Below are 23,131 nucleotides of genomic sequence, written 5' to 3' on the forward strand. Positions count from 1 at the left end.
ACCCAGGCAACAGCCATAATTCGTTGATCCTGCGCCAGACCAGTGTGCCTGCCGTCTTCACAGGTCCGAATCAGGATTGCGATTGGCTGCTTGGGCACAAGGGATATCCCCCCCTGTCCCCTTGGCTGCTCACTCCACTGCGGAACCCAGGACAGCGCCAGAGCATGCATACAATGACGCGTGTCACCAGGTGCGTCATCGAGCAGTACATAGGCATCCTTAAGCAGAGGTTCCGGTGTCTGCACCGCTCTGGTGGCACCTTGCAGTACTCTTCTCAACGGCTCTCCATCATCGTCGAGGTCTGCTGCATGCTGAACAACCTGACCATCATGAGAGGACAGCCGCTAGAGGTCATGCCAGCAGTACCACCCGAGGAGGAGGAGCAGGAGGAGGAGGATCCCTGTCACCCCAGACCTAGGAGACGTCGACCCATCGCAACCCTGCAGCTGCGTCTCATAGCTGCCCGCTTCACATAATCCCATCCACACATGACCCTTCAGGTCCCACTTTCAGTGGCCATCGCAATGAGTGCCTTAACGCAGGATTGCCCACTCCCAGATGAAACACCTGGCCAGATATATGTGCCAAAAATAAAGATTGATCCAAATCACTGCAAAACAGAACATAAATAATTTTTTACCCCTGTGCATCTCACTCTAACACCTGTTACGCGTGACTAACCTATCATCATCATAGGCAGTCCCTTGAAGCGAGGATGACTTGCTTCCACGCCCACAAGGGATGAGTTCACAGGTGTTTCAATGAAGGACCTAATATTCCCGGTCCCGAACTACATGTTGAAGGGTGGAAGATGCCTGTGCGTGGATTTTTTTAACGTGGGGTGGCCGTTGCACACCAGCCACCACACGGGCTTGACAGAGCTAGGTCTTGGTCCAGTGGCAAGGGTTACCCAAGACGACTGGAGACCAGCTCTGCTGCACGGACCTAGCAGCACACATATCGCAGTGTGGGCTGGCCCGCGCTGCCTCTGGGCCCTCGCCTCTTCTGGGCCCCGAACTCACGCCTCTCCTAGGCCCCGGTCACTTCCCTCCACAAACTCTTGCTGCTCCTTCGCCCCTCCTGCTGTGCCTGCCCGCACTGCAATCAGCGACCTGACTTCGCAGCCGTCGCCCTCCTGCAGTGGTATGTTGCCGTACACTGCTCCCTCTGATGGCCCCGGCCTGCTGATGGTCTTGCAGGCTGGAACCGCGCCGATTTCCGGGCCGGGCTGCTGCACGCTGCTCTCTCCAATGTCCCCGGCCTGCTGTGCCACAAATACTGTTCCAGGCCACTACGCCTAACTGTCATCCCTGTGGCTGCATCATGGGTTCGGGAAAGCTGCTGATGTTGTTGTCTGGGACCTACAGCTGTCTTTCTAAGGCGCCCTGGAAGATCTCTGGGCCTGGAAAGGCCGGGTGCAGACTGGCCAGCACCCTCCTGGGAGGGTGCGTCCTCACATTATATAGAGGTGCCTGACACCTCCCCTGCAATCTCCCTCCATGCATTATGTACTGGCGGTCTGCCAGGTCTCCCCACATCAGGAAACAGTATTCTTCTGTCCTCCACACCGTCCATCAGTGTCTCCAGCTCCATATCAGTGAACCTGTTGGCTCTCCTTGCACCTCTTACACCAGCCATCCTTCCAACCTTCTTCCAAACTCCTTCCCCCTCAGAGCCTTGCTGCAAATGCTGGCCTTTAAAAAGGCCAGAGAGCAGCTGGCTCATTAGAAAACCTTACCTGAATGCTGAATTTCTCAGTGATGATAATGCTCCAATTAAGACTGCCACACCACTGAAAAATCCACTTGGGAAGGGTTCATTAGCGTTGGAACCCATTTTTTCCACTTTTCGATCTGACCATGTTTTACTTGGTTACTTCTACAGTGAATTGAATACACCATTTACATAATGATATATTACATTGTAGTAGGTGGTGGAAGGGGCTGATGGATATCCTTACATAAGAACATAAGAATTAGGAACAGGAGTAGGCCATCTAGCCCCTCGAGCCTGCTCCGCCATTCAACAAGATCATGGCTGATCTGGCCGTGGACTCAGCTCCACTTACCCGCCCGCTCCCCGTAACCCTTAATTCCCTTATTGGTTAAAAATCTATCTATCTGTGATTTGAATACATTCAATGAGCTAGCCTCAACTGCTTCCTTGGGCAAAGAATCCACAGATTCACAACTCTCTGGGAGAAGAAATTCCTTCTCAACTCGGTTTAAAATTGGCTCCCCCGTATTTTGAGGCTGTGCCCCCTAGTTCTAGTCTCCCCGACCAGTGGAAACAACCTCTCTGCCTCGATCTTGTCTATCCCTTTGATTATTTTAAATGTTTGTATAAGATCCTTCTGAACTCCGAGTAAAGACCCAGTCTACTCAATCTATCATCATAAGGTAACCCTCTCATCTCCGGAATCAGCCTAGTGAATCGTCTCTGTACCCCCTCCAAAGCCAGTATATCCTTCCTTAAGTAAGGTGACCAAAACTGCACGCAGTACTCCAGGTACGGCCTCATTAATACCCTATACAGTTGCAGCAGGACCTCCCTGCTTTTGTACTCCATCCCTCTCGTAATGAAGGCCAACATTCCATTCGCCTTCCTGATTACCTGCTGCACCTGCAAACTAACTTTTTGGGATTCATGCACAAGGACCCCTAGGTCCCTCTGCACCGCAGCATCTTGTAATTTCTCCCCATTCAAATAATATTCCTTTTTACTGTTTTTTTTTCTCCAAGGTGGATGACCTCACATTTTCCGACATTGTATTCCATCTGCCAAACCTCAGCCCATTCGCTTAACCTATCTAAATCTCTTTGCAGTCTCTGAGTCCTCTACACAACCCGCTTTCCCACTAATCTTTGTGTCATCTGCAAATTTTGTTACACTACACTCTATCTCCTCTTCCAGGTCATCTATGTATATTGTAAACAGTTGTGGTCCCAGCACCGATCCCTGTGGCACACCACTAACCACCGATTTCCAACCCGGAAAATTGTGTTAGGGAAATTGATGGGCTTGAAGGCCGATAAATCCTCGGGGCCTGATAGTCTGCATCCCAGAGTACTTAAGGAAGTGGCCCTAGAAATAGTGGATGCATTGGTGATCATTTTCCAACAGTCTATCGACTCTGGATCAGTTCCTATGGACTGGAGAGTAGTTAATGTAACACCACTTTTTAAAAAAGGAGGGAGAGAGAAAACGGGTAATTATAGACCAGTTAGCCTGACATCAGTAGTGGGGAAAATGTTGGAATCAATCATTAAGGATGAAATAGCAGCGTGTTTGGAAAGCTGTGACAGGATCGGTCCAAGTCAGCATGGATTTATGAAAGGGAAAACATGCTTGACGAATCTTCTGGAATTTTTTGAGGATGTAACTAGCAGAGTGGACAAGGGAGAACCAGTGGATGCGGTGTATTTGGACTTTCAAAAGGTTTTTGACAAGGTCCCACACAAGAGATTGGTGTGCAAAATCAAAGCACATGATATTGGGGGTAATGTACTGACATGGATAGAGAACTGGTTGGCAGACAAGAAGCAGCGAGTCGGGATAAACGGGTCCTTTTCAGAATGGCAGGCAGTGACTAGTGGAGTGCCGCAGGGCTCAGTGCTGGGACCCCAGCTCTTTACAATATATATTGACGATTTAGATGAAGGAATTGAGTGTAATATCTCCAAGTTTGCAGATGACACTAAACTGGGTGGCGGTGTGAGCTGTGAGGAGCTAAGAGGCTGCAGGGTGACTTGGACAGGTTAGGTGAGTGGGCAAATGCATGGCAGATGCAGTATAATGTAGATAAATGTGAGGTTATCCATTTTGGGGGCAAAAATACGAAGGCAGAATATTATCTGAATGGCGGCAGATTAGGAAAAGGGGAGGTGCAATGAGACCTGGGTGTCATGGTTCATCAGTCATTTGAAAGTTGGCATGCAGGTACAGCAGGTGGTGAAGAAGGCAAATGGTATGTTGGCCTTCATAGCTAGGGGATTTGAGTATAGGAGCAGGGAGGTCTTACTGCAGTTGTACAGGGCCTTAGTGAGGCCTCACCTGGAATATTGTGCTCAGTTTTGGTCTCCTAATTTGAGGAAGGACGTTCTTGCTATTGAGGGAGTGCAGCGAAGGTTCACCAGACTGCCATATGAGGAGAGACTGGATCAACTGGGCCTTTATTCACTGGAGTTTAGAAGGATGAGAGGGGATCTCATAGAAACGTATAAGATTCTGACGGGACTGGACAGGTTAGATGCGGGAAGAATGTTCCTGATGTTGGGGAAGTCCAGAACCAGGGGACATAGTCTAAGGCTAAGGGGTAGGCCATTTAGGACTGAGATGCGGAGAAACTTCTTCACTCAGAGAGTGTTTAACCTGTGGAATTCCCTACCGCAGAGAGTTGTTGATGCCAGTTCATTGGATATATTCAAGAGGGAGTTAGATATGGCCCTTATGGCTAAAGAGATCAAGGGGTATGGAGAGAAAGCAGGAAAGGGGTACTGAAGGAATGATCAGCCATGATCTTATTGAATGGCGGTGCAGGCTCGAAGGGCCTATTCCTGCATCTATTTTCTATGTTTCTATGGAGGGAGGGAGGGAGGATGGGGCAGGTGGATGGAGGGAGGGCAGGTGGAGGGAAGGAGGGGCAAGTGAATGGAGGGAAGGAGGGAGCGGCAGGAGGAGAGGGGGGGGGCGCAGGGAGGGTGTAGGGAGGGGGAGGTGGAGGGAGGTATGGAAGGAGGGGCAGGTGGAGGGAGGGAAGGAGGGGCAGATGAATGGAGGGGCAGGTGGAGGGAGTGAGGGGAGGGAGAGGGGGAAGGAGGGACAGGTGGAGGGAGTGAGGGCGGGGCAGCTGGAGGGAGGGAGTGGGAAGGTGCCTCAATAGACTGTGCCCAGCTCATCCCTATTACCTGGTACTTTAGTGACTTCTCGCAGCAGCTCGAACAAGAGCTCTAGTGTAGGGGGCTGGTGCTGCCGGGGGCAGTTGGAGATGGCCGTGGTGAGCTGCTCCAGTAGCAGTATCCAGACTTGAATCAATCCTGCAAGGGAACCGACACCAGTTAATTCCTTTGGGTGGAGGCTCCTCACACTGTTCAAACCACAGATCTCAGGGAACTCCGTAACACTGAAAATTGGAAAGACTTTCAATCACTTTAGCTTTTGAATTCCTTGTTTTTGTTGACCACTTGTTGTCCAAATGATTCGCACTCTAAAAATGTTATCTTTATGCCACGTTACATAACAGAACCAGACATTGTGCAATTGTTGGGGTTGATTTTGAGTGCCTTTGCCTGGCGTTAATGTAAGTATGAAATAACGCTTTACATGGGTGAATAAAAAGACTTGCATTTATATAATGCCTTTCTCGAGCGCTTTACAGACAATTAAGTGTATTTTGTAGTCACTGCTGTAATGTAGGAAACGCGGCAGCCAATATGCACTCAGCAAGCTCCCACAAACAGCAATGTGATCATGACCAGATAATCTGTTTTTAATGATGTTGGTTGAGGGACAAACCTTGACCAGGACACTGGGGAGAAATTCCCTCCTTTTGTAGAGATGCCACGAGGAGACATTTTTTACACAAGAGAGTTGTTATAATCTGGAATGCTTCTGCCTGAAAGGGTAACTTTCAAATTAGAATTGGATAGATACTTGAAAAGGAGAAATTTGCAGGGCTGCGGGGAAAAGACCAGGGAGAAGTGGGACTAATTGGATAGCTTCTCTAAACATCTGGCACAGGCACGATGGGCCGAATGCCATCCTTCTGTGCTTTGTATGATTCTATGATCCAGGACATAAAGTAACAGCTTCCTGGCAGTGACCACATTAAGGTGTTCAATGCATCTTTATTTAACATAAGCCGACACAATTTAAAAAAAGACGGCCAAGCATTCCGTTTACCTGTGTCGTCGTCGAACTCGTTCAGGACAGGCTCGATGCTGTCCTCGCTGCTCATCGATCGCTCCGGGCCTCTGAACGGCAAGCTGGCCAGCTGGGCCCCGTGGAAAATCGGTTTCGAAGGCATCTTGTAGATTTTGGCAAGTAACTAACCAAGGTAAACAAACGCACCAGTGACCAAAAACAGACAGTTAGGGAAATGTCACAAACAAAAAGAGATCCAGCCAAGGAAAATCTGGCAGCAGGACAGGCTCTTCACACAAAGGGTGTTGGAATCTGACACGCTCTCTCCCCCAAACAACCTGTTGAGGCTGGGTGGTTCAATTGTCAAGTTTCAAAACTGAGATTGCTTGGGCTGGATTTTCGGATTTTAACACTTCGGGGCGTTAATGATGGTTGGAACGGTCCCCGATACCACCTGGAAAAAGTTTGCTCCTCCGTCAGCAAAATTCAGGAGAAAGTGAGGTTCAATGATCGGGGTGGTGGGGGGCAAAACCAGGCGTTACACACCTGGGGTTGTCCAACCCCAGCGAAAATCGCGGTGTTCAAAAACCTTTATATTTCGCGCGTGTGCAGACGTGTTCGCGTCTTCCCGGGCGCAGGCAAAACTTTAAGGCGCGGCGATTTTGTTTACGCATTGGCCCACGTCGCTCACAGCGGGAGACATGGTGCAGCAGGAGGGAAGTCAGAGAGCACGGCGCTTCTCTGCAACGGCCACTGAGGCATTAGCTCAGGCCGTAGAGAGGAGGTGGCTGGAACTGCCACCCAATGCCTCCAGAAGTTTAACGACCTCACGAGGGTCATCAGGGTGAGTACCCTTCACATTTATGCACCCTTGCCATGGTTGCAACATCACTGTCTCACACAATGTAAAGACTTTGTCAGAGCTGCCCCTTCCCTGTGTTCTCGGCCATGGTGTGGGTTGTTGGAGCCACCTGAAAGCTGGAGGCTCAGTTCAACAGCCATGCCCTCTGCATTCAGTCCCTGAATCATTTGTCGTCTCTCCTCGCACACCCCATCCACTGTTGGTATGCGTTGTCCAAACATCACCCTGAGTCGCTATACTACCTGGCTCTCGCCTCCTTCCAGTTTTACCACATGCTCAGTCACCGGCCGCACAGATTGTACTGAACACACTTGCCCTTCCACAAAGTGGCAGCTATTCTACTATGGAATGCACATGTGGCACAAGAGGAGGTGCACAGTTACTCAACCCTTCTTCTTCCTCTTAGTGCAGGCAAAGTTATCGCATAATCGGAGGGAGCAGCAGCAGACCAGAGGCTGACAGCCTGATCTGCAGGACCTGACCGAGGTAGAGCAGAGAGTGTCGGCCCTCATGGGCGTGGTGGCCGGCTGAGAGGCCGAGCCCCCTACGGGTCGTGACAGTATGCGAATGGCATTTGCGATTGATGGAAGTTCCTTGACCCCAAATATCTAGTGGCCTAAACCCTTTCCATATAGATGTCCAATGCTACCTTCCTTATCTGCCTACCCCCTCCCCTGTTGCTAACTACACGTCTGGTTTTTTTGTGCTGATAGATGACCAGCCACAAGTGTCCCATGAGCCGTCGACATCTGGCCACGGGAGAGATGACGAGGGAAGAGAGGACAGTGTGCTCACTGAGCGTGAGATCCTATCAGTCCCACCCTGTGGGGACACACCATTGGGGGAGGACAGTGATTTTGAGGGGTTTGACGACCCTGAGGCTTCTGGCCCCAGTGGCCGACAGCAATGCCGAGTGGGAGGGGAAACTCGGAGGCCAGCTCCCCGGAGGGCGAGTTGGCATAGTAGTCCTGCTCAGAGACAGGCTTGGTGGCTATGTCCAGGAAAAACACCTCGAGCTCATGGGTGCATTGGGTAGGGTCCCGCAGAGCACTGGCGCACTTGCTGCGAGTGTGGCGGAGGCCGCCTCGCGCATTGTCCATGCATCTGAGGACTCCAGCGAGCTCAACCTTCCTCCCTCGCAGAGGCAGATGGGCAGCAGCAGCGACAAGTGGCGTTCCAGAGTGTGTGGCGCGTGCCACGGGTGACGTGGCAGCAGTGATCACATCGCAGGCACATGCCACGCTCCAGCCAGGTGATGTCATGCGATCACTGACTGCTGCCATCCTCTCTGTGTGCCACACTGCCCAATGGGGAAGGGGCGGTGCTGAAGCAGGCCAGCAAATTGTGGTCACATAGCGTGCTCCGGATGCTGAGGCTCAGCCCCGAGTGAGTGTCAGTGGTCCCCAGGAAATGGAAGGCGCTGTCCTTCCTCAAGATGAAAGCATTCCGGCTCCCACCACTGACTCTCCGACCTTGCATCGAACGCGGTCTACTCCCGATTCATCAAAGGCTGCTGCCGCGATGCCGAGACGGAGCAGTCCGGGCCTAATTTTGCAGCCGGAGCATTGACGCCATGATTTCATTGAAACTAGAGGTCGGGGCGGTAAGTTTTTCCACCACCGAATTTGCCGACCGGGCAGTAAAAGCTGGCCGCCCGCCATTACGTGTTCAGACACCCTCTGGGGCGCTTCCAGAGGCACAAGGAAGATGAAAATACAGCCTATAGATTTTTGTTGGGTTAGGGTATTTAGGGATATGGAACCAAGCTGGGTAAATTACTTACATTACAACAGCAACTACACTTCAAAAGTACTCCATTGGCTGTAAAGCGCTTTGGGACATCCGGAGGTTGTGAAAAGTGCTATAGAAATGCAAGTCTTTCTTTTTACATGGGGTTGAGGTGCAGATTGGCCATGATCTAATTTTAATGGCAGAACAGGCTCGATGGGCTGAATGGCCTCCTCCTGTTCCTATTACCAACACCACACTGTGCATGCACTGTTGGAAACCATTGCAACGTGGTCAGGTGGGAGTTCCAACAGCAGGCGACTCGGAGTAGCAGGAGTCAGGTTTACACATAGAACCATAGAATGGTCACAGCACAGAAGGAGGCCATTCGGCCCGTCGAGCCCGTGCCGGCTCTCTGCAGGAGCACTTCAGCTAGTCCCACTCCCCCGCCCTTTCCCCGTAGCCCGGTAAATTTGTTTTCCTTCAGGTACTTGGCCAACTCCCTTTTGAAAACCACGATTGAGTCTGCCTCCAACACCCTCTCAAGCAGTGCATTCCAGATCCAAACCACTCGCTGTGTAAAATGTTTTCCCTCATGTTGCCTCTGCCAATCACCTTAAACCTGTATCCTTTGGTTCTCCACCAATGGAAGCAGTTTCTCTCCATCTACTCTGTCTAGACCCCTCATGATTTTGAATACGAGTGTCACAAAGTGTTATTGATCTTAGCCTTGCCATTGGGAGGGTAATCTGAGTGCTGTGCCAGAGATGGACAGAGAACCTGAAATAAATCACCACAACTGCTTTCATGCACTGTCCAGTAGGCAACATAAGAAATAGGAGCATGAGTAGGCCATACGGTCTCTTGAGCCTGCTCCGCCATTCAACAGGATCATGACTGGTCATCCCGCCCGGTCTCCATATCAGCCATGCAATCTCACCCATGGAAGCAGTAGAAGTGCTCCAGATGGCCGTAATGTCCCTAGTGTGCGCACTGGGTCCGTGCAGCAGAGCAGGTCTCCCGTCGTCCTGGTTAATCCTTGCCACTGAATAAAGGCCGAGCTCTGTCGAGCCCGTGTGGTGGCTGATGTGCGACGGCCACCACACGTTAAAAAAAATCCACGCACAGGCATCTTCCACCCCTTCAATTGGAGTTCAGGACCTGGAACATCAGGTCCTTCATTGAAGCATCTGTGAACTCATGAGGAAGCAAGTCATCCTCGTTCGAGGGACTATCTATGATGATGATGATTTAGGTGCTTTCTCTTGTTAGTAATTTAATGTCCAGGGTAAAGATATCCATGTTCTTCAGGACTCACACCTTGGTTCCTGAGAGGGCAGGTGAGGGGTTGGTTCGCAGACGGCCATTACATAGGAGATACGGCACAGAAACAGGCCATGCCGGCGTTTATGTTCCACTCGAGCCTCCTCCCGTCTTTCCTCATCTAACTCCATCAGTATAAGCCTCTATTCCCTTCTCCCTCATACGCTTGTCTAACCTCCCCTGAAATGCATCGATACTATTCGCCTCAATCACTCCCTGTGGTAGCGAGTTCCACATTCTCACCACTCTCTGAGTAAAGAAGTTTCTTCTGAATTCCCTATTGGATTTCATGGTGATTATTTTATCTTCTATCTTAAGCTCTTCCCCACAAGTGGAAACATTCTCTCTCTATCCACTCTATCAAAACCTTTCATAATTTTAAAGACCTCTATTAGGTCACCCCTCAGCCGCCTTTTTTCAAGAGAAAAGAGAGCCAGCCTTTTCATCCTTTCCTGATATGTATACCCTCGCATTTCTGGTATCATCCTTGTAAATCTTCCCTGCACCCTCTCCAGTGGCTCTATATCCTTTTTATAATATGGCGACCAGAACTCCAAGAGTGGTCTAACCAGGGTTCGATATAGGTTTAGCATAACTTCCCTAATTGTCAAATCTATGGGGGCCTAAATTGCCCCTTCCGCTAAGGCCTCTGATCGCCTGAAAGCAGCGGCTACGGGATGGCGTGGAATGGCCGCCGACTCTCCGTGGAGGGGCTGCCATTTTGTAAGTTGCCCTTCCTCAGGAGTGGAACGGTGCCCGGGACTGCTCCGCCTGTTTTCCCACCGCAGCGTGCACACGGCGACCCCTTACTGTCTGGGGCGGGGACCCCCCCCCTCATTAAATTACCTTACTGAAATTGCCCCGCCGGAGCGGCGCTGCTGCAGGCCGGTGCCCATGACAGCTTTTGCTATTTTGGGTGCCAAGCCACAGGCCTGACCGAGACCCTTGGTGGCCCAGTGGACCCAACTAAAACAAATGCAGAGTTCGCAGCGGCTCACCCCTTTAACTGATGGGGAGAGACATTGTGACGCGCGGTGCTGATGACCGACCGCGGCAGACACTCCGTCCCGCCCCCCCCCCCCCCCCACTTCTGCTCCGCTAGTGACGGCCAGTCCGCTCCGCCCCATGATGAGGCCACTTCAGCCCCGCTGGAGAAAAACCCACGAAGAGCTGAATTTCGACGGATAGGCTGCCGCATCCATTGTGGTGGCCAGAACACGCCAACAATGATGGGTACGCCCCGTTTCGACTGGAGGTGAATTTCTACCCCTATACCTCTAGAAATAAACACTAGTGCTTGGTTTGCTCTTTTTATGGCCTGTGTCACAACTTTTAGTGATTTATGTATTTGTACTCCGAGATCCTTTTCTTCCTCTACTCCACCTAGACTCGCAAGTAATAAGTGACCTCCCTATTCTTCCTACCCAAATGTAATACCTCACATTTATCTCCCAGGTTTCTCCATTTACCATGATTTGTTCCTTGACTAACGAGGGTTGGTTCATAAAATCCCAGAGACCGATACTCAGAAAGAAACAACTTGCATTTATACAACTCGTTTCATAACCTCAGGACGTCTCAAAGCGCATCACAGCCAATTAATTATTTTTGAAGTGTAGTCAGTGCTGTAATGTAGGAAACGCGACAGCCAATTCACTAACGGCACGCTCCCATAAACAGTAATGTGATAATGACCGGATAATCTGTTTTTGGTGGTGTGTGTGTTGAGGGATAACTGTTGGCCAGGACACAAGGAGAATACATGCTCTTCTTTGAATAGTGCCTTGGGATCTTTTACATCCGCATGAGCACACAGACAGAGATCCATTCAACGTCTCATCTGACATTCCAACATTGCATCAGTACTACACTGGAGTGTCAGCCTGGATTATGTGCTCAAGTTTCTGCTGTGGGGCTCGAACTCACGACCTTCAGACTCAGTGGTAACAATGCTACCAACTGAGCCAAGGCTGGCATTCTGCACTATCGTAGAATAAATGTAGAGCCTCTAAATCTCACTTGCCCTGTGAGGCGTGGTCGGAGGTTTTGCTCCTTACAAGACAGCCAGGAAATTCCTGGATGTCATGTATCCAAACATGTTTACTGCCTGTACGATTACATATGATGTGCCACCAGAGGGCACTACTATGGAAACTTGTACGCCAGCTGTATGGTCACTAAGGTGTGCCACCAGAGGGCACTGCAGGGGGAGACTTGTACGTTACCTGTACAGGTGTGCCAGGCCCAGTATAAAAGGCAGGCCACCATGTGTGATCCTCACTCTGGAGTTACATTAAATCACTAAGGTCACTACAGTTCAAGCACAACACATTGTCTCGTGGAGTCATTATCAGAGCATCTAAAGACATAACACCAGATATGGCAGAATCAAAAGCAAGGCAGGCTGATCAAAAAGCCCCTGGGTTCCAGGGGAGTGTGGCAAATTAGATCCAAAATTGGCTCAGTGGCAGGAAGCAAAGGTTGAGGGAAGTTTTTGCAACTGGAAGGCTGTTTCCAGTGGGGTTCCACAGGGCTCTCCATGGTCCCTTACTTTTTGTAGTATATATTAATAATTTAGACTTAAATGTAGGGGGCATGATAAAGAAATTTACAGATGATTCAAAGGGAGAAAAGCTGTAGACTGCAGGAAAATATCGATGAACTGGTCAGTTGGGCAGAAAAGTGGCAAATGGAATTCAATCCGGAAGTGTGAGGTAATGCATAATAAATGGGAGGATACGGAGAGATGTGGAGGAACAGAGGGACCTTGGAGTATATGTCCACAAATCCTTAAAGATAGCAGGACAGTTTGATAAGATAGTTAAAAAGGCATATGGAATGCTTTCCTTTATTAGCCGAGGCATAGAATGCAATACTAGTTAGGCCACAGCTGGAGTACTGCGTGCAGTTCTGGCCACCACATTACAGGAAAGATGTGATTGCACTAGAAAGGGTGCAGAGGAGATTTACGAGAATGTTGCCAGGACTGGAAAACCTTAGCAATGAGGAAAAATTGGATAGGCTGGAGTTGTTTTCCTTGGAACAGAGGAGGCTGAGGGGAGATTTAACTGAGGTGTGTAAACTTATGAGGAGCCTGGATAGAGTGGACAGGAAGGACCTACTTCCCTTAAGTAGTTGGTAGAAAGATTAGAGGGGAGGTGAGGAAAAATGTCCTCACCCAGAGGGTGGTGGGGGTCTGGAACTCACTGCCTGAAAGGGTGGTGTAGCAGAAACCCTCATCACATTTAAAAAGTACTTGGATGTGCACTTAAAGAATCGTAATCTACAGAGCTACGCACCTAGTGCTGGAAGGTGGGATTAGGTTGGGCAGCTCTTTCTTGTCCCGCACGGACACGATGGGCCGAATGGCCTCCTTCTGTGTCGTAATTTTTTTAGGATTCTACAATCCACCGAATAATTTCAGGGGCCGTTATTTTAATGATGAATTTAACAAGAAACCCGATCCGAAGGGACTGCATCTCTTTAGGGAATGTCTGGGAATAGTCTTTACCTGTGAACACTTCCTGAGGTAATCGAGGGCGGGAAGGCACAAATCTGTGGAACTGGATCTCGAACCCGGTAAGCAATCTCCTATTTCTTTACAATCCTCATCACCTTCAAACATAAGAAACAATTAACTTCAGTAATTCACAATCATTTACAACACACATCATTATTTACTTTCGGTTTGTTACCTCCATTTCTTCCCCGCCCCCCCCGAGTTTCTCATCCAATTTCCTCCTCTCTCCTGAAGGCGTTTATCACTCCCTGGGGTACCCACGAGTGCCAGCCCTCCTCTGGGAATCACCTAATGCCCATGACTCATGTGGGCATCATAGTGGAGCGTGATCCTGTCCCTATTCTGTCTTCGAAGACGCAAACTTTCAGTGGGGATCGCTCTACTGCATTCAGGATTAGCGACTCTGGCCTAATTCAGACTCCGAGACAATTGTTATGGCCACAATTCTGCCCTGGTTGAATAAGCTAATTCAACACAGACTAGGGATCGACCTTGGGATCTTTCTGGTCAGTAAGAGCACCAGGATGCTTACATTTTCCTTTTAATGGCTTCTGGCAACTACTGTCGAGTTTCTACATGGCACAGTGATGTGCCAGAGGACAATTGGTACCTACGTTACCTCCCAGCAAAAGCAAGTTTCCAATATTGATGCATTTCAAACCCCAATGGTTTAATACATAGAATATACGACACAGAAACAGGCCGTTCGGCCCAACCAGTCTATGCTGGCGGTTGTACTCCCTCGAGCCACCTCCCATCCTTCCTCATCTAACGATATTCCTTTCTCCCTCATATTCCTGTCCAGCCTCCCCTTAAATGCATCGATACTATTTGCCTCAGTCACTCCCTGTGGAAGTGAGTTCCACATTCTTACCACACTCTGGGTAAAGAAGTTTCTGATGAATTCTCCATTTCATTTCTTGGTGACTATCTTCTACTAATGGCTTCTGGTTTTCCTCTTCCCCATAAGTGGAAACACTCTGTCTACTCTTTCAAAGCTTTCATAATTAAAAAAATCTTTATTAGGTCACCCCTCAGCCTTCTCTTTTCAAGAGAAAAGGGACCCAGTCTGTTCATCCTTTCCCAATAAGTTAAATGTGGGTTTTAGAAAGACGCAAGTGTGCAGTTTGTACCCAAAGTCAGCTACCAACATAGCTCTACGTGGAGTGCCTGCGCTAGTGGCAGGGGCAGGGATGAGAAGTGGCAACAATTCTGAACCCCTTTGCCAAGGCACAATCAGCATCTCAGCCTTTCCCAAGTCCGAAGGCGGAGGAGACTCGGCAAAAAGTGAAAGATAAGGAAACCCATAAGTTTCGAGGCGAGTAACCAGCTCCGTTGGGCGGGCCACATCGTCCGCATGCCCGACACGAGACTCTGTAAGCAAGTGCTCTACACGTCGGGCGAACCCCGGGTGGGCGGGGGAAGCGCTTCAAGGACACCCTCAGGGCCTCCTTGATAGAGTGTAGTGTCCCCTCACTGGCACCCGGGGAATCCCTGGCCCAAGAGCGCCCGGGGTGGAGGGGGAGCATCTGGGAGGGCGCTGAGCACCTCGCGTCTCGTCGCCGAGAGCATGCAGAAACCAAGCGCAGACAGCGGAAGGAGCGTGCGGCAAACCAGTCCCACCCACCCTTTCCTTCAACCACTGTCTGTCCCACCTGTGACAGAGACTGTAATTCTTGCATCGGACTGTACAGTCACCTGAGAACTCACTTTTCAAGTGGAAGCAAGTCTTCCTCGATTTCGAGGGACTGCCTATGATGATGATGAATGGTGCAGCCTCGTGCATGTCCTCTGTTTGACCATAGATGAAGGGGAGATGGTGCTCAGTTCTCGGCACCACACTTTAGAAGGATGTATTGGCTTTGGAAGTTATTGTGTTCCTAACACAGGTGAGGCTGCACACAGGGAGGTTAAAGTAACAGTGACCTCAGTCTTTATTAAGACACTCCAGAGTGAGGAACAGGCCTTAGGGGCCGGCTTATATACAGTGCTCCCAAGGATCCCTTGGGACTTCAGGGGATGCGCTCCCTGGTGGCGGAACATGGGAGTGCATGCTTTACAGATACACAACATCACTCCCCCGCCCAAAGTCAAAGTGAAAACTATTTACAAGGTGAGGCGGTCGGGAGCCTTTCTTTCCCTGGTGGACTGCCTCGGTACAAATGTCTGTTCTGGTGTGTTGGCTGTGCCCTCGCTGGGCTGGCGTGTTGTTGGCCCTGCAGGGCTGCTGGGTGAGCCTGGCCTTGCTGGGCTGTTGGGCGTGATGGGTTCAATTTCCTGGTCCGGCGTGGTGTCGTTGATCCTTTGGGTGTGTGTTGTGGGCTCAAAAAAGGTGGTGTCTGCTGTGGGTTGTTCAGGGCAGTCTGTGAACCGCAGCCTCGTTTGGTCCAGGTGCTTTCTGCAAATTTGTCCATTGTCTAGTTTGACAACAAACACCCTACTCCCTTCTTTAGCTATCACCGTGCCCGCGATCCACTTGGGACCATGTCCATAGTTTAGCACATACACAGGGTCATTCAGATCAATTTCCCGTGACACAGTGGCACGACCATCGTTTATATTTTGTTGCTGCCGCCTGCTCTCTACCTAATCATGCAGGTTGGGTGGACCAGCGAGAGTCTGGTTTTAAGTGTTCTTTTCATGATCAGGGAGCACCCCTGTGAGCGAGTGGGGTCTCGTGCGGTAGCTGAGCAGTACTCAGGACAGGCGGATTTGGAGTGAGCCTTCTGTGACTCGTTTAAGGCTCTGTTTGATGGTTTGTACTGCCCGCTCTGCCTGCCCATTGGAGGCTGGTGTAAACGGGGCCGAGGTGACATGTTTGATCCCATTGCGGGTCATGAATTCTTTAAATTCGGCACTGGTGAAACATGGCCCGTTGTCAGGCAGGCTGTGGGTGGCAAACATGGACCTCAGGCTTTCAATGGTGGCGGTGGCGGTGCTTCCCGACATTATTTCACATTCAATCCATTTTGAAAAAGCATCCACCACCACCAGGAACATTTTACCGAGAAACGGGCCCGCATTGTCGATATGGATCCTCGACCAAGGTCTGGAGGGCCAGGACCACAAACTCTCTGGGCACGTTGCTCAACTGAGCACACACGCTGCATTGCCATACACAGGACTCTAAGTCAGAGTTGATACCGGGCCAACACAAGTGGGATCTGGCTATCGCTTTTATCATTACTATACCCGGATGTGTGCTGTGGAGATCCGAGATGAACGTCTCCCTGCCCTTTTTGGGTAGCACTACGTGGTTACCCCACAACAAGCAGTCTGCCTGAATGGACAGCTCGTCCTTTCGACGCTGAAAAGGCTTGATTAGCTCTTGCATTTCAATGGGGATGCTGACCCAGCTCCCATGCAGTACACAGTTTTTTACTAGGGACAGCAGATGATCTTGGCTGGTCCAAGTCCTAATCTGGCGGGCTGTGACAGGTGATTTATCATTTTCAAACGCTTCCATGACTATCACCAAGTCTGCGGGCTGCGCCACCATCAACAAGTTTGCAGGCTGCGCCATTTCCACCCCCGTGGTGGGCAATGGTAACCGACTGAGAGCATCCGCATAGTTCTCGGTGCCTGGCCTGTGGCGGATGGTATAGTTATACGCTGATAGCGCGAGTGCCCACCTTTGTATGCGGGCTGAGGCATTCGTATTTATCCCCTTGTTTTCAGCGAACAGGGATATGAGGGGCTTGTGATCGGTTTCCAGCTCAAATTTGAGGCCAAACAGGTACTGATGCATTTTCTTTACCCCGAACACACACACTAATGCCTCTTTCTCAATCATGCTGTAGGCCCCCTCAGCCTTAGACAAGCTCCTGGAGGCATAGGCGACAGGTTGCAACTTCCCCACAACGTTAGCTTGTTGTAATACACACCCGACTCCGTACGACGACGCATCACATGCTAGCACAAGTTTTTTTACACGGGTTATACAATACAAGCAGTTTGTTGGAGCATAAAATGTTTCTGGCTTTCTCAAAAGCAATTACTTGTTTTTTTTACCCATACTCAGTTTACGCAATAACACATGTAGGGGCTCTAAGAGGGTGCTTAACCCTGGTAGGAAGTTACCAAAATAGTTGAAAAGTCCCAGGAACGGCTGCAGCTACGTGACATTCTGTGCCCTGGGCGTGTTCCTGATAGCCTCTGTCTTGGCGTCTGTGGGCCGAATGCCGTCCGCTGCGATCTTTCTCCCCAAAAACTCCACTTCTGTTGCCATGAAGATGCATTTCGACCTCTTCAGCCGCAGCCCTATGCGATCCAGTCGCTGGAGGACCTCCTCCAGGTTTTGTAGGTGCTCGACGGTGTCCCGACCCGTGACCAATATGTCGTCCTGAAAAACCACCGTGCATGGTACCGACTTGAGTAGGCTCTCCATGTTTCTCTGGAAGATCGCTGCAGCCGACTGAATTCCAAACGGGCATCTGTTGTAGATGAACAGTCCCTTGTGCGTGTTGATGCAGGTGAGGCCATTCGAAGACTCCTCCAGCTCCTGCGTCATTTAGGCCGAAGTCAGACCGAGCTTGGTGAACGTCTTGCCTCCTGCCAGCGTCGCAAATAGGTCGTCTGCCTTAGGTAGTGCGTATTGGTCCTGTAGCGAGAAACGATTAATAGTTACTTTATAATCACCGCAAATCCTGACCGTGCCATCACTTTTGAGTACTGGAACAATCGGGCTGGCCCACTCACTGAATTCCACTGAGGAGATGATGCCCTCGCGTTGCAGCCTATCCAGCTCGATTTCCACTCTCTCCCTCATCATGCGAGGTACCGCTCGCGCCTTGTGGTGAATGGGTCGTGCCTGGGACCAAGTGGATCCGCACCTTTGCCCCGGAAAAGTTTCCAATGCCTAGCTCAAATAGGAAAGGAAATTTGTTAAGAACTTGGGTACATGAGGCCTCATCGACGTGATAGCACTCGGATGTCATCCCAGTTCCAGCGGATTTTGCCTAGCCAGCTCCTTCCAAGCAGTGTGGGGCCATCACCCGGGACAATCCAGAGTGGCAGTTCGTGCACCGTGCCCTCGTAGGCATGGCGCTGCTTAGGACAGTGATGAACTCTTTGGTATACGTTCTCAGTTTCGTGTGGCTGGGGCTCAGGGCTGGTCTGAGTGCCTTGTTGCACCACAGTCTCTCAAACATCTTTTTACTCATGATGGATTGGCTAGCGCCAGTGTCAACTTCCATGGCTACGGGTAAGCCATTCAATTTTATATTTAGCATTATAGGTGGACATTGCATCGAAAATGTGTGCACCCCGTGTACTTCAGCGTCTGCCTCCTCTCTCTGATGGTCAAAATTGCTTTGATCCACCATGGACCGATTTTCCTCTGCCACGTGGTGGTTAGCAGGTTTTGCAGAGCTTACAGCTTGTCTGCAAGCTCATTGGAGGTGCCCCATTGTTCCACAGCTCTTGCAAACATATCCTTTGAAGTGGCATGAATAGGCTGAATAGAAGCCTCCACAACACCAACAAGGTGTGAATTGCCTTGCATTCATCCTTTGTTGGGGAGTCTGAGTCATCTGGGTCACCTGAGGCCTGCTGGCAGTTACAGACTCGTGGTTTCTGCCCTGTACATTTCTGCTCGCAAACAAAGTTCCAGTTAATTTATGAACATTGCTAGCACTTGTGTGCTGAGAGATTTGTTTGGTGTTATCACTGGTGGACATAAACGCCTGTGCTATTGCAATGGCCTTACTGAGGGCCGGTGTCTCTACAGTCAAAAGTTTTCGTAGGATGGTTCTCGTGGCCAATGCCCAGTACAAAAAAGTCTCTGAACATCTGCTCCAGGTAGCCATCAAACTCACATTGTCCTGCAAGTCGCCTTAGCTCGGCGACGTAGCTCGCAACTTCCTGAACTTCAGCTCGCTGGCACGTGTAGAACCGATACCTCGCCATCAGCACGCTCTCCCTTGGGTTCAGATGCTCCCGAACCAGTGTACACAGCTCCTCATACGACCTATCTGTGGGTTTCAGCGGAGCCAGAAGATTCTTCATGAGGCTGTAGGTCGGTGCCTCGCAGACCGTGAGGAGGACCACTCTCCTTTTTGCAACGTTTCCCTCTCCGTCTAGCTCATTGGCTACAAAGTACTGGTCTAGCCATTCGACATAGGCTTCCCAGTCCTCACCCTCTGAGAACTTCTCCAGGATGCCCACAGTTTGCTGCATCTTTGCGTTGGATTCGTATACTCGTCGCCAGTTATTGTGTTCCTAACACAGATGAGACTGCACACAGGGAGGTTAAAGTAACAGTGACCTCAGTCTTTAATAAGACACTCCAAAGTGAGGAACAGGCCTTAGGGGCCGGCTTATATACAGTGCTCCCAAGGGATGCTGGGATCCCTTGGGACTTCAGGGGATGCGCTCCCTGGTGGCGGAACATGGGAGTGCATGCTTTACAGATACACAACAGAAGGAGTGCAGAGCAGTTTCACGTGAATGTTACCAGGACTCCAAGGAGTTAGATAATGAGTACATAAACTAGGCATGCATTCCCTGAATATAGAAAATTAAGGATGATGCGATTGAGGTTTTTAGGATTTTGTAAGGGATTGACGAGATAGATCGGGAGAAACTTTATCCATTGGTGGAGGAGTCTAGAACAAGGGGACATAACCTTAAATTCAGAGGCAGGCCATTCAGGAGAGAAGTTAGGAACCACCTCTTCACACAAAGGGTGGCAGTAGTATGGAACTGTCCCCCACAAAAAACAGTACATGCTGGCTCAATTAATCATTTAAATCTGAGATCGATAGATTTTTGCTAGCCAAGGGTATTAAGGGTTATGGAGCCATGGACACCGACCGCTTTGTGCTACAACCCACAGTGGCCATAGGTCGTGCCCAAGACTCAACAGCGAATGTCAGTTGGACGTTGCACGCCCTCACCCACACTTTTCAGCATGGGCCACTGGGTGTATGGAGAGGGGACCATGGCCATTTTCTCCTCATCCCCATTCAGAAGAGCTGAGGCCAATTGTAGGACCCAGGCTCTGGCACCTCGAGATGACGGCAGCTAACTCAGCAAAGTTATGCGGTGACTGAACCTTGTCTATATGGCTACTCACCCGATCAAGAGAGAGAAGCTAGGAACCACCTCTTCACACAAAGGGTGGCAGTAGTATGGAACTGTCCCCCACAAAAAAACAGTACATGCTGGCTCAATTAATCATTTAAATCTGAGATCGATAGATTTTTGCTAGCCAAGGGTATTAAGGGTTATGGAGCCAAGGCAGGTAAATGAAGTTAAGATCCAGATTAGCCATGATCTCATTGAATGGCAGAACAGACACAAGAAGCTGAATGGTCGACTGAGCTGAGCTATTGCAGGGGGAGCTCTGAGGAGTTTAACTTCACCAAGGTGCCAACTTCAAGAGCCTCCTTGATTGGCCTCAACTCCCTCTATTTCTTCTGCCCCCCTTCCCCACCCCCCGCACCCCCAACTCCTGCTTGGTGTCGTTCTCTCTCGTGAAGCACCTGGGGACGTTTTTCTACGTTTAATGTTTAGGTTATAACTATCAGCAAAGATTGAGCAGTCTGAGTCTCTTTTTGCTAGAAAAGAGAAGGCCGAGAGGTAACCTGATAGAGATCGTTAAATGATGAAGGGGTTTGATAGGGTAGATGTAGAGATGTTTCCACTTGTGGGGGGGGGTGGGGGGGGAGCCCAAAACTAGGGGCCATACATAGAAGATAATCACTATTAAATCTGACAGGGAATTCAGGAGAAACCTCATTACCCAGAGAATGGTTACAATGTGAAACATGCTACCTCAAGGAGTAGCTGAGGTGAATAACACAGAGGCATTCAAGGGGACGCTAGATAAGTACTTGAGGGAGAAAGGAATAGGTAGGGTAAGGTGGGAGGCGGGCTGTGTGGAGCATAAACACCACCATGGACCTGTTGTGCCGAATAGCCTGTTTCTGTGCTACCATTCGAAAACAAGATTTCAATTTTATATTAGGCGCAAGCTTACCCAAACCCTTGACAAACTTCATAAGGCACATTATGTAGTCAGTGGCTGCGTTAGCGAACACTTGAATGTTATCGGTGTTGAGGAATGCCTCAAAGACATCGAAGACCGGAGCCTGAGATTTTCCTGCCGACAAACAAAGTGACTGGTCACATAACAGTAATCATAAATGGTCTACAGGTAACCTGCAATCAGCCAGCCCCCATCCCTACTGGCTCATTGGGAGCCAAGCGCTGCGTGCGTTACAATATTGGACATAACACTGCTGAAAACACAGCACAAAATGTTAGCAGATTAGGTCCAAGTTAGCTTTTTAATAGCAGTTTACTGTTAGAACTGAGAGGCTAATAATGAGGGTTGGATGTATAACAGAAATAGTGTTATAGCTAAGGGAGTCTTCGGCTGAGAGCAAATGTATCATAAAGTGTTATAGAAACATAGAAACATTATAACTGACAGCCTTATAATGGGAGCGAGTATCATGCAGTGTTACATCAGAGACTTGTAAGGTGAAAAGGTGAGTGAGAGTATCGTAGAGACACTGTTATCAATGAGAGCCCTATTACAGGAGGGAGGTTATAATAGTGTTACAACAAAGAGACTGGTAATGGGAGGGAGGCTATGATAGAGTGCTGTAATTGAAAGCCTTATAATGATGGATGTGGCATAACAACATTCTGTTATGAGCATTGTTCTGACAGCAGGCTGATGTACAGGAGAGATATGCGATTGCTGGGAGTCTTACGAACTTAGGGGGTGGTGTATAACAGGAATAGTGTTGTAAGTGCGAGCTATTTAATGAAAATGTTAGAACTGCAGGCTTTATAATAACAAAGAAAAAGAAAGACTTGAATTACAATAGCGCCTTTCACGACCTCAGTACTTTTTGACGTGTAGTCACTGTTGTAATGTGGGAAATGCATCAGCTAATTTGCACACAGCAAGCTCCCACAAACAGCAATGTGATAATGACCAGATAATTTGATTTTTTAGTGATGTTGAATGAGAGAAATCCCCTGCTCTACTGTGAAATAGTACCATGGGATCTTCTACATTCACCTGAGAGGGCAGACAGGGCCTCAGTTTACTGTCTCATCTGAAAGACATTACTTCCGACTCCACTGAAGTGTCAGCCTAGATTTTTGTGCTCAAGTCTCTGGAGTGGAACTTGAACCCACAACCTTCTGACTCAAAGGCGAGAGTGCTGCCCACTGAGCCATGGCGATTACTGTGAGCTGCCCAATGGGACTCAAATTAGGTATATAATAGTGAGTTTTAAATGTTTGAAGTATAAACGATTAGCTTTTACCACTAGACTGAGACCTCGATGTAATGAAACAGTGTTGTGCAGGTGACCCAGGTGGGCTGTTACAAGGGACAGCTGGTGCTGGGTGGGGTGTCTCCTTTACTCACCCAGAGAATAGTCACCGATCAGATACTCCTTCACATCACACTTATTGCTGTGCACTGTCTTCAACGCACTGAAGAGCGGTCGCCAACCGGACTGGATCTGCGGGGAACAAACCTCCACCAACTCTCCAATCGATGTTATCACCTAAATGGCACAAGGCAGTAAACTCAGTGTCTGTTCACACTGACTGCTCTGCACCACCAGATCCCACACTCCCTGTTTCTCCACCGTCCAACATTACATTTAGGAACAGGAGGAGGCCACTCAGCCCCTCGAGCATGTTCCCCCATTCAATGAGATCATGGCTGATCTGTATCTTAACTCCATATACCCACCTTGGTTCCGTAACCCTTAATATCCTTGCCTAACAAAAATCTCTCATTCCAGTTTTGACCAACTATCCCCCTAAGCTGCGAGAGCGAGGGCTGTGCGGCGATTGGGAGGTCT

General features: G+C 49.6%; 1 protein-coding gene across 1 annotated transcript in view; it reads right to left on the reverse strand.

Annotated features, from left to right (window-relative positions):
• arfgef3 (ARFGEF family member 3) overlaps positions 1 to 23,131 on the reverse strand; it is a 170,000-nt gene that overhangs the window by 26,282 nt on the left and 120,587 nt on the right. Inside the window, exons 23-27 of the mRNA XM_070889111.1 lie at positions 22,687 to 22,828; positions 21,277 to 21,399; positions 13,287 to 13,390; positions 5,902 to 6,046; positions 4,908 to 5,036 (exon numbers count right to left, since the gene is read on the reverse strand). Coding sequence (XP_070745212.1) covers positions 4,908 to 5,036; positions 5,902 to 6,046; positions 13,287 to 13,390; positions 21,277 to 21,399; positions 22,687 to 22,828 — 643 coding nt within the window. The remainder of the gene's footprint in view (positions 1 to 4,907; positions 5,037 to 5,901; positions 6,047 to 13,286; positions 13,391 to 21,276; positions 21,400 to 22,686; positions 22,829 to 23,131) is intronic.

This window comes from Pristiophorus japonicus, chromosome 9 (assembly GCF_044704955.1).
Source record: "Pristiophorus japonicus isolate sPriJap1 chromosome 9, sPriJap1.hap1, whole genome shotgun sequence".
NCBI classification, from domain to species: domain Eukaryota; kingdom Metazoa; phylum Chordata; class Chondrichthyes; family Pristiophoridae; genus Pristiophorus; species Pristiophorus japonicus.